Raw genomic sequence first — 20,054 nt, forward strand, 5'->3', positions numbered from 1 at the left:
TGCAGGGCACCTTTAAGATCTCATATAGGAGCCTTGCTGTTTGCCCTCTGTGATTCACAAGAGCTGTTTTCCAAGCACTACTGAACCCAGACGGATCTAGGAGCAGAGAACTGCTGGCTTGGTAGATGCAATCTGGCATCCTTGATGTAAAGGCACTCAGTTTTACTTTCAAAAAGAAGATACTTTTGAAAGGTTGCCAAGCCTTGTGCTAGATTGCATGTCACTTGTGACAGCAGGTTTTTTCTCATCTGCATTTGGAGACAAAGAGTATATGAGCCCAGTCAGGTACAACGGGTTATCCTTTACCTGTACTGATTTAAACATAGTTGGACTCTCCTCTTTGTGAGGCAACTGTTTTCAGTTGCTTTAAACATCAAGTAAATTAAGCTTGCAGATATTATTACTAATACAAATATTGTAAATATCTTTCTAGATCCAAGTTAGGTTCTGTTGTTTGCTGTTGTTTTTTCCTTTGTTCTCACTTAGCCTAATGTACTAGGAGAAAAACAGACATGACATTTTTACCCTATTTGCTTTACAAAACATGCCCTACCTTAAATTGTGTTATTTTTTCATAGCAGTGAAGGTTGATCAGCAGTGCTGAACATGTGCTGATATAAACAGACAATTGCCAGATGACTGCATCAGCCTTCATCAGTGCATGTTTACGTGATGATGTGGTGTCATTTCCACTTTTATGTAACTGCAGGCAGTTTCATAGGTTTCCAAGCTTGATACAAACATTCAGTTAACTCTGCTGTTCTTGTTATGTTGTTTTTACGTGTACTTTTCATAGAAAAATATTATATTTAGAAGTTTTGCTTTTAAGCTACAGCGCATAAATGTTTAATGGGTAAAGTTTCAGTCATGGCAAAACCTGGAACTGAGTGGTTTTTGGCCTTGACTCTGGATGATTTCAAATGTGTTTCTAGTTGAGAGGAAACCTGTACATGCTGTACACTTGATGTGATAGTATGATTTAGACCTTAACTGCTTTTGCATAGGGAAGAGAATGCATTAAATCATTATAACTTGTACTTATTGAGTGATACACAACTATCAGTGTTGACTTCTAAAAAATATTTTTTTCAGAGCCTTACCATTTATGATGCAATATAATTTCTATATTTATGCTCTCAGTTTCCAGCAAATTCCTGCCAATTTATTCCATAGCAATCTTGATTCCTATTAGGAAGTCCTGACTGATCTGATAGGTGCATACTATTGTAGTTATACCAGGCATGTTCTGCATAAACTAATGAAGGAGGTTCTTATAAGGCTGGTAAGTTAATAGATTGTCTTATCGTTTCTTTTCTGTTGTTAACCAGCATATAAGTTCATATGTAGATATGATCCATTTATGCTTATCAAAAAGTTTCATTTAATCTTCCATTGATTTGTACTGAGGTTTATTTTCAGGTGTGGCTTTTTCTGTGCTTGCCTTTGAACTTGATAGTTCCAGGTCTTTTATATTTAACTTGCTGTATTTCTTATTTTTTTTATGTCCTATTGTGGAGCCAGAATCTGTTCCAAGGGATATTAAAGTTGAAGACAATGAAACAGATCAGACTGTTTTACTATTAGCAGCTCAGATTTACTGCAGGTGATGTTATTTGAATTTCTTGCTCAGTGTGCAAGCAATGGACAAAATATTCTGATTATCAGCAGTTCTATCTGATAGAAGGATCCTCAGACAGAGTGTCTATAGAACTCTTACTTGAAACCAATAGGTAGAGACTGATTATTGTTGTTGCTTCAGGAAGATCATAAAAAAGAAATATTTTATACCTACCTTTTTAAGTAGTTGTTGACTACCAATGTGGCAAACTCTCGAAACAGCAAAATTATAATTTCTATGTTGTAAAATTTGGAATATTACTGAAAACTGGAGTAATAGTTTGTTTGAAAACATTTCCAGGTGCTTTTAAACTTTTCTTCAGTTTTCATAGCAATGATTCATATAGTTCTTTTATGTTCAAACCTAGTTTTCAAACAGGTTGAAGAAATGTCAGAATTGTGCTTTTTAGTCATCAGTTCTTTTGACAGCAGCTAGTACAACTAATGCAACAATGTAAGCTGGCTCTTCTTTCTTTTTTCCATGTGGAAACTTACTTTAAGTCTCTTTCCAAGATTCTATTGCCTGCTCAAATGCAGATATTATGTGCATAATGAGCAGTAAAACTGACAGGATGCGTCTGTCACTGAAGTAATGAATATAAAATGATAGTTTGAAGTGAATGAACTGTAAAATACATAATTACCATTCATTGTTCCATATCTTTTGCAATGATAAGTACCAAATGAAATCTACAATAAAATATGTTCCATCTGCAACATTGTAGGACAAAGTTTGATATGTCGTGGCTCAAAATCAATTTCCTCTATGAGCAATTTATACAAGCAGTTGGTAATTAAGAGTAAAGTAGTGAAGATTGAAAATAAAGTGTTTCATACTTAGGTATGAGACTTCATAAGTTTTCTTAAAAATAAATGCATATATATGCAGAAGATGCAGTTTCATTTTCTTCTCTTATTTTGTGTTCCTTTGCACAGGCAAGTTTTTCTATGCTGGCTGAAGCCTGGCTCATTAACTCATTTTACAGCACATAGCAGTAATTGAGGTAATCCCTGTCTTTATCTAGGAGTACTAATGAATTGAAGATCATCTGTTTTTAAGATTAGGCAGACAGAAATGAATATTGAATGATTTTATAGATATAAACAGAATATCCTCTGAAAGTCCTCACGTGAAGCTATTCTGAGCAACTTAGTGTTCTGATGTTAACTATCTGGAGGGAAGAAAATAGTGATTGCATCCAGTCTTTCCAAATTTCTCAAAATCAGTTGTTGTTGTTTTTTTTTTTTTTCTCTGAGGAACCTGTTTTGGTGGGGAAACATAGCAGAGTTGTCATCTTATAAATATTATGCAGCCAAAGGGGATGGAGCGCCTGATATCTGTATGCTATTGTCTCACCATTGATTATTCTTGTTTGTCTGCTTGGTGGTCTTCTGTTAGAGACCATGACCCAATGTGATGTTTTGCATCAAAATTTAAAACAGCTGTTTTGCAAAATTTTATTTCCTTTCCTTGCTTTGATCCTGTTAGCAGACCTTCCAGTGGCTGGTCCATAACTTGTGAGCCATGTGGGACTTACACAGAATTCAAGACTTTGGCTACTAGAGCAAATAAATCATTTGACAAGCAGAAGGCTGGCTAGGAAACAAAGAGGTGGCCAGCTAACCTTTTATGTTGTTGGGAAGAAGGTACAGAGTAGGAATCACTGTGGCAGATGCCGCTTGATGGCTACGCAAATGGGTGAAGCCAATTCTACAGCAGAACAGAGGAAAATGCTGGTGTTGTAACCTCCCTTGTCTGTGACCCAGACCTATGGGGTTAAGAACCAAGAGATGATTTTAAAAGCTTGTTTGTAATGTTAGGAAGATTGGTCAGACTTGCCACGTGTTTTTTTTTTTTTTTTGTTTTGTTTTTCCCTTTGTCATGAGGTTCCTTGTGCAGTGTGCCTCGAGTCTAAAAGCATTTTGGCTTTGTCTGTGTAGGACAAAAACAGGCAGGAATTAATGGTTTTTGAAAGAGAAAAAAAACACCTAAAACTTTTGAATAATATTAATGCTTTCATCTGAAAGGCTCTGCAAAGCTGAGAGTACCAGCTTCAGCTTAACAACAAAGGAAAGAAGTAAATAAGTAAATGCTTTTAAGAGATCTACAAATTTCTTCCATTATTTGGATGTCCCCTTCCTTGCTCATTTGTATTATGAGGCTGAAGTGAGCGGGCCAGTTGTTCAGGGAGGAAAGCTGTCTTAAATCACTGTGGAAGTTGATAAAATGCTTTCTAAAGAGCCTGAGACCTAAAAAGCTTCTTGATTCTGTGGTTGGAGCCATCTAGGGACAGGAATATGTTACTCATTGGTGCAATCTCTTGACAATCTCTGACCAGAACCAGGACTTGGAGATTGGAAATCCTGATTCCAAAGACGGGCAGTGTTTTCCACCTTATTGGATAAGGTGCAGAAGAAACTAGTACCATTGAAAATCTGCTCACCAATTGCTAAAAGTCTAGTGCTTTATTATAATGTCGAGCTGAAGTGTTTGCTTAGAGATGTCATCAAGACTACGCATAAGTAGTAATGCCAGCAAAGTTCCTTGGTTTGAATGCTGCAGGCACTGAAAGAGAAATTAAACATAGAAATAATGTTTATGGTTAACCAGGGCACCGTGGAGGTTACTTTTGCTATTTTGCATAATCCTTTTGTTTGTTTGTTTCCTATAGTAACATGCTGCCTAGATGTAAAAAAGAATGTTTATGTGTGATCCTTTATATTCTTAGCATTTCTGTATTATGTACAAGATATCCAGTTAATGGCACAACGATGTTTGAATCCTTGTTCAGATAGTATCACCCAACGAGACTCTTCAGAGGACATGTACAAGCACTGGAATCAGGTGTATTCAGAATGCTTGTTGTAACCTCATAATGGAAAAATAATTTCATGTTTCACAGAGCTTTCAGTCTAAACAAGAGAAAGGTAAAACTTGTAGGAGAAAGGCAGCTTCATACAGTGAAGATGGAGTTATTAAATACTGGAGAAAGTTAAGTGAAATAGTAAAGAAGAATTAAATAGAGATAGTTACCCTATTATGAGTCTCAAATTATATTTTTTAAATGAGAATGTGTAGTTGTTTACTCAAATGTTAAATGAAAGGTAAGTCCTGTTGAGATGTGCAAGTTTTAAATGTTTCTATGACTAGAATGAAATACACAGAAAGACACAGTGTAATTTATTTATGACCTTTTTCTGCCCTTGTAACATTAATTAAAATATTTTGCTATGCTAATTAGATACTTTCTCCAAGATTTTTAACTGCATAGGCCTTTGTGGGTAAGGACTTAATCTGTGGTGTGCTTTGCAATAGCTAATTGTAAAATCTAAGACTACACGTTCTTCATGCTCTGCTTTGCGTAAGTGACCAATTACCAGGTCAAGGCTAATAACTACACAAAGACACTAATTTCATGAACAGTGAAAAATGGCTTCCTTATTGCCTCATCGTGTTTGTTTATATATAAGCTCTACTTCGTCTACACCCCTTTAAGCTATGCATAATGTTATCCAATCACAGAGCAGGGGAGGTCCTGTCACGTCACAGCCCAAGTGTTTGTGCACGCCTACTACAACAAACTGTGGGATGGACTCATGTGATTCCAGTTTTGTTACTTTACATATAGTACACATCTGGACATTAAATCAATTAGATGAAATTTCCTTTTCATCAATAAAAATAACATATACAAATTTAGAACACAGAGCATAGATTTGTGATCTGTTATCTAAAAGACAACAGTAAGTCACACTGTAAAGCTTTTCCTGCATATTTACCTATATACATATATATAGGACTTTTCCTGCATATTCACCTATATATATATATATATAGGAAATGCGCTTTACAGAAGTAGGGAGATCAAAAGCAAAAATGCTTCTAATAGCTTTACATGTCAAAATTTTTGATAGAGTTTCGTAAAATCTTTCGCTTAGACTTTTTTTTGTTTTTTTAATTCTTTTTCCTCCCTGAAAGGTACAGAAATGGGTTGACAAAGCATTTCATTAAATTCCTATTAAGTATTTAGATTGGTTTGGTCAGTGTTAAAAAGAATAACCCTTCTTCTCTATTCCAAAAATAAGTGTTTATATAAGAAAAAATACAGTTAAGAAAATGTATAGCTACAAAACCTTCTAATCACGTCAGGATAAAAGCAGAGTATGTTATTTCACTTCAGGACTAACCAGTAGACTGCTTGTCTGCTCTCAGGCAGCTTTTGGTCAACAGAGGATTATATTACCTCATCTTTTCCCATTTTTTTAAATGTAAGAACAGATTTTGCTAATGGGAGTTGTTATTGGAAGGATTTGCTGACAGTAGAAGACTTCCTTGTTCAGTTTATTTCATGCAAAATTGGTTTTGTTGTGCACTATGATCAAATCATTGCCAATTTATACATTGGATCTCCAGTAGTAATTTGCTGAGATGCACTGTTTATAATGTATTCTTCAGTTAAAATGTTCTCCAAAGAGTTCTCGAAGAATCATCTCTCATAGATTATATAAATCCTACTTTATCTGAACTTAGTGTCAAAACTCACACTGCCTTAATTAGGCTTGGAATTTCACATTATTCTTTTATGCAAAAGCACATAGAGTGTTCAAATTTAAAGCCATCTATCAAAAAAGGAAGTCCTGAATGTAACTACTGATGTTTCAGTAATTTAGGCAGTGGCATCGCATAGAGAACTAAGCAGATCATGAGACAGAAGAATAAATTTTGTCTTTACAGTTTGTCTCTGGTGAAACATACAAAATCTGTACCAGTATGAACCTCTTTGGTATGTAGGCAAGCCATAGCTTTCTGGTTTCCTGTTAAAATAGCTAGTTGGTGTTTTATTCCTAATGCTGAGGAAGATTTAACCCTATGAAATGCAAGCATTTGCTTACTTTCCAGCAATTTTTAGTATCCACTCCTAACTTGGTTTCTTTTTCTTCAAAATGCATTCAGGTTCCATTTCCTCTTGCCTTCTCTGCCTTGAAGGGGAAGACTTAAATTCTCTGTAAAATCTCTGTTTCTTCCGTGACCTAAGCCCCAAAATCTACATCCTTTCTAATTTGTTTATCTTTCTCCACTACTCTTAGATATTATGTCTCATTCTTTGATTTCTAGCTTCAGCTTGTTCTGAAGCAGGCAATGCAGGAAATCTAGCTCTGCATCTCTGGATTTATCCTGGAGGAATTAAGGTCTGCCAGTCAGGTGTATGAACTGTTTGGAGCAGAGCCAGTGGGCTAGAACTCTGGCCTTTGCTGACCCAAATCTCCATGAGGTTTTTGCCCATTGACGTATCACCCAAAAGGAGGAGTGGACTGCCAAACTCATGGCCTTCAGATCAGAGAAGGATGGGGTTTTTTTGGCCATAATGATGCACATTTGCAGATGTCAGTGTGCTGTCTGCATCATTAGGATTTTTTATTTTTTTTAAATTCAATATTTTCCTAACAAAACTCTTTTATTTGTCATTGTTATACAGAATAAGGATTTGTAGTGCAGACTGCATGAAGGTAGTGAAGGTATGAAGTTCAGTTGTTTATCTTCTACAGAAGTGAGTGAGATTTTAAGCATACATTTAAAAGGCTTCAGAAGCATCTTCACCTTTAACTGAATTTAGAGGAGGACCTCTGTCATACAGACAGGATTCTAATAAGCTGAGTTGAAGACTGTTGAAGTCAACAGATAAAAAAATTTTAAAAGCTGATTTGAGCCTGAGCTTTCTGCTGATTTTACTTTTATCAACAGACTCTTTAAGCTAGAGATGAGAGAACACGTCAGTGTGTTTAAATGGAAAATAGATCTGTTCTGCTATTTTGGAAAGAAGAAAGGAAAACATTTGTATTCATAAAGCAGTTCTTAACTCAAAGAATTTGCTTCTGCAGGCTTTAGCTTCAAAATCAGTTAAAGCAGCTAGGCAATATTGACTCTACCTTAGCGTCAGGAGCTACAACTACTAAGGTTCACTTTTTTTCTCCTTTTATATTTCTTCTGTAAAGTGCTATTTTTGATCGGTATAATCTTCTATGTATTTTAAATCAGAAAACATCTAAAATTTAGAAAAGCCATTGTACTATGTTTCTTGTACTCTTGCTTTTCACCCCCAGCCCCCTCATAGTGCCTATCTTGGATTATAGTTCTTGCTTCTCCTTGTAAGACAGACATATAGCTCTTATTATGGTGCAGTTATGGTATTACTTCCGCATTGACAAAGTGAAGCTCTGTTTGTGGACACTGTGACTTGGAAAATCTAATTTACAACTGTAAAGACTGTGATTATCTTCAGAAAGCCCTGTACACATCTTGCTCTGTGATAAAGCAGGTAGTCACTTTTTAGCTTGATAGATACTAGCAAGTAGACTGTGTGCCTGCAGTCATACATGTAAGAAAGGGCTTTGGGCAGATAGGCAAAGAGCTCAGGGAATGCATTTGATACTTCCTTTTCCTGCTGTGTTAATGTATTTATGTCTTATCTGTGATTTTGTTCTCTTGCTTTCTGCTTCCTGGGAGCCATCCTGGGAAGGTGTAAAGTGCTCTGATGGAATCTTAGTGAGTGAGTTTGGTGTGAGATGCTGGTGGTTTCTCTAACCATGTATCAGGTGGTAAACAGCAGAGTGGGATATTAGGAGGGGTGTCTGGGAAGGGTGATGCACAGGGCATACTGCACAGAATGGTAGAAAGTAGGGGCTTGCCATATATACATTTTTTTCCAGCAGGTATTCCTCCTGCTCTGTTTTGTCTTTTGTCTTTGACATGACTTTCAAGACCACATGCCTGGGGGCATGGGAGTTCCTGTGGACTCTACATGATGAGTTTGGTTCTCTTTATCTTTTTTTCCTTTGTTCTTTTTCAAGCCAGATGCATTTGTAGTTGCAACACAGAATAGTAGTTTTCTACCACAGTGGTTAATTAAATCCAAAATCTTGTAATCAGAACCTTTAGTAAGACAGACTATGCGAATGCAGTGTAAATGGTGCGTACAAATTTTAATGACTAGATCTCTAACTGTAATTAATGAAAAAGAGAATTGTCTCATCTTAGATTCTAGAAATTATTTACATTAACTTTTTACATGAATGACAAACAAATTATGGGAAGGCAAGGAAAGTCTAGAAAACAAAAAACTCACATAGTCCTGGTATACGTCACGTTTGTCTTAAATACGCTTGAATTTGTGAATGCGTGGTACTGATTTTGACTTTTACCTAGACAGAAAAATGCAGGTAAAAGGCATCTGATGAATCAACAGCAACACTTATTCTGTACTGCGTGTATCAATCAAACGCTTTCATTCCTTGGATGCAGAACATCTATTAAAAAAGAATAAGAAAAAGTATATTGTTTTAGTTTTGGAGTTACTCTAGGTGTGTTTCAGCTGGGATGGAATTACTGTCTTCATAGTGTCTGATGTGATACTGTGTTTTTTACCCTTGGAGAAAGCCAGTGTTGATAGTACACTGATGTTCATAGTTGCTGCTAAGCAGTGTTATACAGAGCTAAGGCCATTCTCAGTGGAGGACCCCAGGAGCTGGGGAGAGACAGAATTAGAACAGCTGACTTAAACTGGCCATGAGGATATTCCATACCATCATCATGGGGAAGGAGTTCTGAAGGGGAGGAAGTTCATTTTGCTCTCTTCTACTGCTCGAGGGACTAGCTGGGCATTGGTCAGGGGAACAGTGAGCAATTGTTTGTGCATTGCGTGTTATATATATTCATATATATATAAATAGCCATAAATATTATTAATTTCCTTTTCGCTGTTTCAGTAAATAATTTTGTGTCAACTCATGAATTTTACTTTCTTTTTTCCCTGATTCCCTCCCCCATTCTGCCAGGGAGGTAGGGAAGTAGTGAATGACTGCGGTGCTGAGCCACCTGCCAGGTTAAACCACAGCAGTGCACTGCAACTTAGCCCAGGAGGAAGAGGAATTTGCTGTTTAGCTCTTATCAGCTGAATTTCATGCTTCTTTGCTCTACTGAATTGCTCTTTCTCTATAGTGCACTACTCTCTTAGTTCCTGAAACTTTCATATACAAGCCTCTATATAAATTTCTTCCATCACCTTTAACAAATGCAAAATTGACTTTTACTATTGCTTTCTGATAGGCAGCTGATAACTGTAAGCACTGTTGACAAACATTAAAATCTTTTGGGGGGAGAGGGGTGTTTGGTAGCAATTTCTACTTCTTCCATTTTTAAGATAAATGCTGCATTCTCTCCTTATCTTAAAGTTTAGAACAGTTTCAGAAATGATAATGTTAGTCTTTGCCCTGCATAAACACTTTGTACAAGAGGACTGGTGTTACTGTATTTATGTTAGTTAGAATAAAACACTTCTAAATTCTGTTTTAAAAACCAGTTATCACAGGTTACGTGAATAGTTATGAATAGTCATAACTGTTCGTTTGGAGTAGCACATCATTAGAACTTCTAAATAATCAGAACTTCCATTGTGCTTTGCTTTTGTTTTATTGTTCCTTTCTTCCTGCTATGCCAGTCTCCAAGGTCTAGGACTAAATTGTAGCAATTGTTTCTAATCTACTTTGTTTTCCTCCTACTCTAATGTAATGTAAAGAATTACATTGCTGTCATTGACTTGGCTGTTGTTGTAGCTCATGGGATGCTAATGGAAAAAAGATGCTTGTGGAGTTACAATCACTGAATGCTGAGATGATTTCTTAAACAAAGTCATCAAAATTACTGTGCAGAATCTATTGTAGGAATAAAGGCAATTTATTTGGTGTTTTTTTTTTTCATATTTATTTTTATTAGTGTGCTTTTTGTTGTTGTTGTTTGTACGAGCTTGGGGAATTAACAGAACCAAGAAGGAGGAAAATCTACCTTTGGTATTTTTAGTTGCTTAAAGACTTTATTTTTCATTCAAACTCCCGTTTACTGATTCAGTTGTTGTTAAATTGTATCTGCATTTAATCAAGAGATGGATTGTTATTCTGTCAATCAAACTCTTGGAGTGGTATCAGAATACAAGAGGAGCATATATATGTGTATAACTTTCTGCTGAGGCAATTCACCTATTCAAATAATACATATAACACACTTTAACTGCCCTGCAAACTAGAATCTCATACTATAATCTCATTATATAAACTCACCAGTTTCTCCTGGGTGTCCAGTCTTTACATAATAAAGAGATTTGAATTTCCTACTTTCCTTTCACCTTTCATTGATATGTTCCCAGTTTAATCTTTCCATTGCTTAGTTATTAGCAAATGGGCAAAAACTGTGAAAATTCGTATCGCTTCCTCTGAAACAATATATACTCCAACATATAAGTTCACCCAAAGTTCTCATTTTACTAATCGTAATATGGAATAATTCAGTTTTAAAAGAACCTCAGATCATTTCTCCTGGGACTAAGATTTCCTAATGATTAAACAAAGGAGCAAGAAGGAAAAAGATGGAAGTTAGCCATGAATTAATTACTTATTTCCAAATAACTAGGGAACAAAAGAATTCTTAATTGTCGAGCTTCTCAACTGTGAACAAACTTTGTCAGTTGCCTTTGATGTCCAGAACTACTTTTTCTACTTTGAATAAAGCTATGTGAGTGAAATATCAAACCTGTTCTTGTCTGAGGGGTTTTGCAGAAGGCAAGAAAGAGTTGATGGTGGTGTGTATGAGTGAGGGAGTGCTGATTGTTAGTTGTGTGTTTTGTGTTTTTTTTTTAATGTCACTACTACATCCAATTCTCAGCTCCCCTGTTAAAAAAAGGGCAGGGATCTTTTTTTATAAGGCCATGTAGCAACAGGACAAGAGGGGAAACGGTTTTAAACTGAAAGAAGGAATATTTAGACTAGATATTAGGAAGAAGTCCTTTTCTGTGAGGGTGCTGAGACACTGGAACAGGTTGCCCTGAGAGGTTATAGATTTCCCCCTCCCTGGAATCACTAAAGGCCAGGCTGGATGTGGGGCTTTGAGCAACCTGGCCTAGTGGGAGCTGTCGCTGCCTATAGTAGGGAGGCTGGAACTGGATGATCTTAAAGGTCCCCTACCAGCCCAAACCATTCTGTGATACTGTGCAGGGATAGAACAAGGAGCAGTGGTCTAAACCTTGAAGATGGAAACCTCCAGAAGAGCTCTTTTACAGTAAGGGTGAAGGAATGCTGGAATAGGTGACCCAGAGAAGTTATGAAGTCTCCCATGAAGACATTCAAGAGCTGTCTGGACACTGACCAGTACAACACATTGTAGAGAATCTGCTTTAGCAGGAGGATTGTACTTGACGATCTCTTGAGGTCTCTTCCAACCCCTGCAACTCTATGGTTGTTCTAAGTAATCCCATTTAGTTAAATTTGATTTTTAAGTGTTAGCCTTCTGTCTTGTCTTGAGATGATTCCTGTTGCTTCACCAGATGTTATTCTCAGTGTTGCGTACACACAACTAAATAATATGTATGAAAATTATCTTGCAGCTGGACTTGGTGGTAATGCGATACGTGCTTCCTTAGTGCAGTATTTACTGATGCCTGTGGTAGAACATGCTTCAAATTGTTATTTGTATTGCTTCTATAGGAGTTATAAAAATGTAAACGTTAGGTGGAGACTGTTGATAAGAGTAGTAAAGCTATGCTGTTTACAGAATGGAAAGGAAGACCATGTCATGTTACTATGTCAATAAATAGAGGATGGTTGTTAAGAGGGGGGCATATTGAAAACTCTCAGGAATAAGACAATCTGATGGTGCATGGTTAATTCTCTACAAGATACAGAATACAAAAGTACTTCTAAGTATTTTTCTAAAAATGTAAAACGATAAGCTGACTGGAGTACTGGAATACTGGAGTATTCCTGCCTGCCTTTCTACTTGCTTCTAAATCTTGATAAGAGCTGTATTTCTTTGGACATTTTTTTTATTGCATCAGAGTTTTGCAACCAAAATCAATTCCTCTAAAAGTATCTGACCATAATTATGTTGGACAGTGGGAATACATTAAAAGCATTTTGAAAATTGGCTTTTTATTTTGGTGTATTTATTGGAGGGATGCCTGTAAACATTGGTTTTAAATCAGTTATTCGTGGCACAGTCTGTGTCATTTTGATCTAACATTTGAATGTTTATAAAGAAACTTGGAACCTTATAAGTGACTTGAGTAGTAATACTGGATATGTGTTAAATGTTTTCTCTTCAAAGAAGATAACATAAACTAGTGGTATATGCACTGTTAATTAATTGATCATACAATTTTTTTCTTCTTTAGTGAACAAGCATAAGCCCTGGATTGAGACATCGTACCATGGAATCATAACTGAAAATAATGACACTGTAATTTTGGATCCTCCTCTTGTTGCTTTGGATAAGGATGCACCCGTTCCATTTGCAGGTAGGAAACTGCATTAAAAGCAGTTTTTGAGTGTATGGACTGTATTATAAAGTTATTTGCATTTGTAAGGAATTAATTTGTGGAACATAGAGAATGTAATCTGAAGCATGTTTTTAGAGGCTGCAATTGAGTATTCAGACTTGACCATTGGCTCATAGACCTTGAAATATGATATGTGTCTATTAATTTGTTGTGAAGCAGAAGTGTTTATAAAATAGTAGGCTTACACCATTAACGTTTATTAATGATAACACAGGAATTTCATGATGAAATTTGAATATAATTTTACAGAAACTAGTCATTCTAATTGCCTAAAGTAATCAGATATAGTTAATTCTGATTATAAATAATAAATTCTCTTTTCTGTTCCACACCCTGGTCCAAAACTGGCCATGGGCAAATTCCATTACAAATATTTAAAAGGAGCTCAAATTTTATATTACTATGTTAGTACTTTATAACTGTCAAGATTTGGACAGAAAATGTAATAGAGGTTTCGAAGATTTTTGCTAAGATTACCGTATGATAGATGTATGCCCTATAGAAGTTTTAACCTGTATTAACCTGACGCTTATTCTGTCATATTGTGTACTTTAGCAGAAGAGTGTTCTTTTGCACATCAAGCTAAGTTTTCTCCTAAATTCCCTGCCTTATTAAGGGTATTTCTTGTGAAGATATGGGAATATATTAAGATTTTACACCTGTTATGAGGATCCTAAAAACATCTATTTCTTAAAAATATTCCATTGTTTAAGAATATTTATCTTGTTTAAGCAAAGGAGCTGGTGAAATATCCTATGAATAGCCTCAGAATGTTCTTGTGAACATTCTGTCTGTATTGTGTGAAATACAGACAGGTACAGGAGGCAGTAAGTTATGGTACTTGGGCCTAAATTATTTTATAACATCATGTAAGAATTATTAGCTACTTTCCCCATAAGCACACTCCATTTTAAGGTCAAGATTGATTTTTGACTCATGGTGCTCCCTAGTTCTTGGCCTCACAGAATATATTTCTTCCTCAAATATATATTCATTGGGGCAAATTCAGTGGAGAACACTCAGGTGAATTTATTCAGAGGTAAAGACCCCATAGAGTATCTGGTATGGCCACAGCAATCTGAGCACCAAATACTGCACATCTGTTTCTATGACACTGAGTTACCTGTTACTGGAGAAGTAATCAATATGCATTCAAAGATAAGGAAGCTACCTCTAAGTGGGACATGCTAATTATAGTTAGAGCAGGAGTACGTCATGCTCAGGGTATGTATCACATTTCACAAACCGTTTTTTAAGAAAGAAAAGAAAGAAAAAAATAGTTTCCAAGTTATTTGTTTATGAATTCACTAAGATATCATTCTATTTTAGAACAAAAATTGTGGAATAAGACTTCATATGATAAGCAGTTATCCATAACATATTTGTGTAGCTTGTATTTTTTTTTTTTTCTTAGTGCTGTCTTTCACATGTATACGCAATTCATTCTTTCAAATGTTTGTGACAAACAAGAATAAACTTTATTTTTGCAAGGATTGAATCTATGGAACCTTCAACTACAGTTATTTAGGAATTCCATCTTTTCACAATTAAAAATATCCTTTTCATTTAGGGGAGATTCTTCTCTGGTATGAATGCTTATCTTATTGCATCTTTCACTTTTATTCCCTTGGGAGCCTTATATTAATGTTAATTATGTGCTATTTTCACTGATACTTAATCAAAATGTGTGCTAATTGTTCGATGATTTTCTTTGTTTCTTGTGTTGGGATAACCAACATATTTTTCTTGAGTTAGTGATTTACCTTTCCTGTAGAACACCATCCTTTGAAATACTGAACTTGCACACACTGACTTCTATGACAAAAAGGTTACCTTAGTTAATAGTTCTAATCTGGCTTCTTCACTTATTGATTTAATTCACATTTCAGGAAGCATTATTGCGTATGGGAAGAAAAATACGTGGTGTATATTCCCTGGCATTAGCATTTCAGTTCATTTCCACTTATTCATTTCCTTTTGGTGTTATGGTCTACAGTCTATACATAACATTATAATTCTGACCTAATTCACCTTTATTCCCTCAGAAGGTCTGGATTCCCTGTCGGTTTTGAAATACCTCTGTGTTTTCTTTTTTTAAAAAGCTCATTCCTCTTTAATTTGTTAAAGAAACATTTATTCTTATTTCTATCTTAAGTTTAGACTTTACTGTCATGTAATCTCATCTGGCTTCATAACAGCATTAATGTTATTATAAGTCTTTGTGGAAAATTCAGTTCGTATGATTATACACAGCAGGAGCAAACTGAAAATGTACGCAGCTAAGATTGATCCTATTCACTAGCATTACATTTAATGGTACTTTAATGTGGAGTTTTTTCTGTGGACATATTTTGTTTAGGTGTGGGAAACACACGTTCCCTCTAGTCCTATCCCTGGTTACACAGAAGAACAGGCAGACCCTCACCTTGCCTCTCAGAAAGTCGTAGAGTGCAATAAGGTCAACCTTGAGCTTCCTCATCTCCAGACTGTGAACAATCCCACTTCCTTCAGCCTCCCCCCATAAGTCTTGTGCTCCAGACCCCTCGCCAGCTTCATTGCCTTTTCTGGACATGCTCCAGGGCCTTTAGTGTGCTACTGGCAGCGAGGGTCCCATGACTGAGCACTGTACTTGAGGTAAAGCCTCAAACTGTACCAGAATTGTTCCAGAGAACCAGAGCTCTAACTGTGCCTTCACTTTTGCCCTATTAATATTTTTATTATTTAGTTGCTTTAAAAAACTATAGTCTTTTGAAACAGTTTTCCATTAATTGCTTTTCATAAAAATGGACTCAGATTCAGTAATGTGTCAGGGCAGAGTTTTTGGCTTACACTTAAATATCTGCTTGGATCTCTCTGAACAAGATGTTTAAATTAGGCTTAAAAGTATGTAGTTTCTTCCTCTGGATCTATTGCTGCTCGCAGTAGTTCAGATGAGATTCCAGCCTTTGTTGCATTGCCCAGCTTGCTTTATAGTGTAGGAAGAAGCAGTAACTCTTGCCATTCTGTATTTTCTCAGCTTTCTTTAATGCATTTAAAACTTAACATGAAAATGCTGCCCTTCCAGAAGGGACAAAATTTGGGCACAATGAAGCTGTTATGTCAATCAGGTCCTTAGTAAGAAGGAGGTTTACTCAGAATCCTGGTTTAAGTAAGGCTTGGTACTAGACTGTAATCTTTGCTTGTAAACCTGTTAAATTGGGCCAAACCTCACTTCTAAGTTAGAACCAATGTTGCATAGCTCTCAATGGCTTTAATTCCCTTTTCATTAACCCCACAAGTATTTACATATTATACTACTTAACTTACAACTTCACACACCTGCAGCCTTTGCTGCCATTAAGTTATTTTAAAGAAAATGTGGCATGTCAAGTGAAGCCAGCTGAGGCTTAATTCTTCAAGCTGCAATCAAGTTATGTGGGCATGAGATTGTGCAATATTCATGGAAGTATTTAGTATGAGGTAGAATGAATCCCTGAAATTTTAGAGCTGGGAAAGCTTCTTCTAGAGATCTAGGTAAGGATAGGTCTTGTACTGACTTGGTGTCACAGGGAGACAGCAAGATTGTTTCTTAATTGGTGCTGTAAATGCAAGAGTAAGTCTTTAGTGTCTGTGAAATCAACCAAAATGCCTCAAGAAGTTTTGAAAGTGCTTGACTGGGGAGATGTCTTCTATTGATCCAGGGCTATTGGACTGCTAGTCTTTTTTTTCCAGTGCAGTGATCAGTAGTGAAGTGACGACACGGAAGAGTTAAAATGTTTGAATAGGCTGCAGATTTCTATTGTAAACCTCAACACGGGGGGAAAGAACAAGTCCAACACTCATAAATACAGGAAAACCACGGTCGGAAGGCATGGTCATGTTGTTTGAGAGGCTGCTCTCAGCTGCTTCATCTCTGCTCCTTCTGACAAATTCTGGGACAGAAGTCTTAACAGAAAGTGTCACACTGTACTTCACTAAGCTACGAGGATTAAACTTCCACAGGAAGTGGAAGATATAAATTGAAAATTAAAAAAATCAGAGAAATGTGTAATGGCTTGATTTGATGGGACCTTGAAGCCCAGCCAGTTCCAACCCCCTACAGTGGATGGGACATCCACAGCTTCTTTGAAATTTCAATCTCCAATTCTTTCAATCTCAAATTGAGTGCACTAGGAGCCATGTGCCAGAGGTTTAATCTCCAAATTAAATCTACATTATGCTTTATAAATCAAAGTTATTGTTGAGGACTGAGATATCTGCAGGTAGTCTAGTGCCGTGGTCTCCAGGATTATAGTGATAATAAGACCTATGTTGATAGCAGGAGATGATAGCAGAGAATGAGATTATGCTTTTTTTTTTGTCCTTATTTTTTTTTTTTATCTTTTTACTCACACAAGAAATTCAACATTGACTTAAATGAACCAAGAAAAGGCAGTTCATACCAATCAGTGTAAGATCTCAGAGTTCAGCAAGAGAACCCTGGAACTGGTCATGGTTTTATATTATTAGGGATCCTTTGAGCAAAGTACCATCTATCAGTTGTCATGGTGTGCACACAGCATGTGTATTTCACGTGTTGCATCCCTGCAAAGAATCTTTGACCTGCTAGCACTAAGTTATTAAGGCATCTGATGTTTGTCCATGAATTTTATTTGCTCCCACTGGTTTTGTTTTCTATACCCATTCTTTTGTTCTGTTGGGTTTTTTGTTTTGTTTTGTTGTTTGTTTTTTTTTCCATTAGTTTTGGCTTATACCTGTTCTTAGTTTTTCTGTTTTCTCTTCTGGAAACTTTAACAGTGTTTTGAACATTTGTGCCTTTTTTCCACTCCATGGCTACTAAGATCAATCTTCTACTGTCTTGTCAAGCCCTTCTACTGTCATACAGATGTTATGGTACATGTCAATCCCTTATTAATGGAGTGGTCATAAAAGAAAATGCATTCAGCACTGCTTTTCTCTGCTCTCTTGCATCTGAAGTAAAAAATGATGACAGGAGAAAGAAATCTGTGCAGTTGCCCCTTGAGCAGGTCTGTGTTTCTAGGGAGGATTGACAGGAAATGTAGAAAACTCAACTGGTCTCTGAAAATGCTGGCTGACAAATACGATCAGCCTGTTTCATAACTGGAGTGCGAAGAATTTCACAATATTGCAGCGAACTGTCTTTTAGGCTCTTGAATTCATTGTGAATTGTGTGACAGAGTATATGTAAAACCATGGTTCTTAGAACTATCATGATATGAGCATACTCATGTCTTTTTTTTTTATTATCCAAGTTCATTTTTTCTATACACACAGTTTTGAAGGACAGTTTGAAAATATTATCATGAATTGTTAAGTGCTGTTAACATCCTGAGTGCTGCCTTATTCAAGGTATTACAAAAAAACAACCATGAAGAAACAGCAAGTTCTGTGGAGAAATAAATTAGGACTTTTTGTCCTTCTTTTAACAAACATAGTGTTGGTTGTAGAATGGGCTGACATTATCTAATTTAGGAAAACCCTTTGGGGGAATCATAAACACCAAACCAATGAAATCTCTTACAAAGATGGAACATAAAATAGACCTTCGAGGTCAGCTGGAAACTACTTCAAGGCTTTGACTTTAGTGGTTTTCCACTTAGGAGTGGTTTAGCTACAAAAAATGTGATATCGGCTGAATCAATTTGGCAGTGGTGTATTTTTTGTGATGGCAAGAAATTGTCACAAAATGCTGTACAACTTCAGAATGCTGGTTGGAAAGGACATCTGTATATATTTCATTAACAGCAACTCCATTTCATCAGTAATGTGCAAAAAATGGGTCAGAAAAAAAACCTAAGGCAGGGCCTATTATACCTATATTATCTCTGACAAATAGTTTTCTGTCCTAATTTTTAAGATCTGCTCCAACACAGACGCAACAGATTCCCTGGGCAATCTCTTTCACGTCTTTACCATGCTCAGTGTTTTCCACAATGCTTAACCTAAGCTCTCCATGCTGCAATTTTAGCCCATTAGATTTTGTCCCATCCCCAGGGGATAGGCAGAGGACCTTATTTCCATTCCTTTTTGCAGCAACAGCTCTTTATGTCACCCCTTAAGAGCACCATAAACATCTTAAATAGCACAGGGGCTTCAGCTGTTCATTGTGTAACTGATAGAGAAGTGAAGCAGAGAAATAGGAGGTGACTTTCAGAGCAATGAGGCGATGATTAATGCCTTTTCACCTTGGAAGTGAAGCTCCTAACACTTCACTGAATCACCCTTATTAGGCTGATACAATTGCATGAGTCCACTGTGTTGCACCAAGGATAAGCTGGATAATTTTATCTCAGGAAGTTGTCCCCATTAAGTCTTAAGTTTCTCTTACATTCCTGATAGACTTACAGATAGCCTTTTTTAAAAAAGGTCGAGCTGACTCTTCATGGCTCTGTGCACACAGGTACTCTGTCTCAGAAGCAATTGCAAGTCAGGCTTTGTTTGCAGGTGGAGTTTCAGCCTCTGACTGCTATTTTGGCTGTGCATGGCAAAGAATGAGTAGACAGTACAAACATGTAAGAATTTCTGAATATTCATTAACTTCTGACTGCATCCACAAACTCTCCCAAATAATCACTGTTATTTTAGCAGCTCATAGAAGTGTGTATGCTCAGTGCTATTACAGCAAAACCCAGTCATTGCAGTCTGCTTACATCCAGGGTCTTGAATATAAAATCCCAATTCTCTGCTCAAAATTGCGAAGCTGTCTATCTTTCTTGTTTACTTGTTTGCTTTTATTGATAAGCAGTGGTTGGTAAGAGAAACAACCTTTTTGTACAGCGTTGCAAATATGGAAAATTACTCTTCTAATTGTGAATACCATCTTTTATAACTCTCTCAGTCATTAAGATGTAAAGTCATGCTGACACTTTCATGAATGTTGATGTTATTTTTTTTTCCCTGTAGAAATGATACATGATAAAAAAAACCTATAAATAATATAACTATATATATATATTTATTTATAACTATCTATAAATATAACTATAAATTAATCCATGGAATATCATTGTTGCTTGTAACAAATGCAGTCTTTAAAATAAGAATATAAAAAAGCAT

General features: G+C 36.2%; 1 protein-coding gene across 1 annotated transcript in view; it reads left to right on the forward strand.

Moving 5' to 3' along the window:
- The window catches only part of CLSTN2 (calsyntenin 2), a 259,996-nt gene that overhangs the window by 106,725 nt on the left and 133,217 nt on the right, over positions 1 to 20,054 (forward strand). The window contains exon 2 of the mRNA XM_015871212.3: positions 12,834 to 12,956. Coding sequence (XP_015726698.2) covers positions 12,834 to 12,956 — 123 coding nt within the window. The remainder of the gene's footprint in view (positions 1 to 12,833; positions 12,957 to 20,054) is intronic.

The sequence above is a fragment of the Coturnix japonica genome, chromosome 12 (genome assembly GCF_054131305.1).
Source record: "Coturnix japonica strain WE chromosome 12, WE-NBRP24, whole genome shotgun sequence".
Lineage (NCBI taxonomy): Eukaryota > Metazoa > Chordata > Aves > Galliformes > Phasianidae > Coturnix > Coturnix japonica.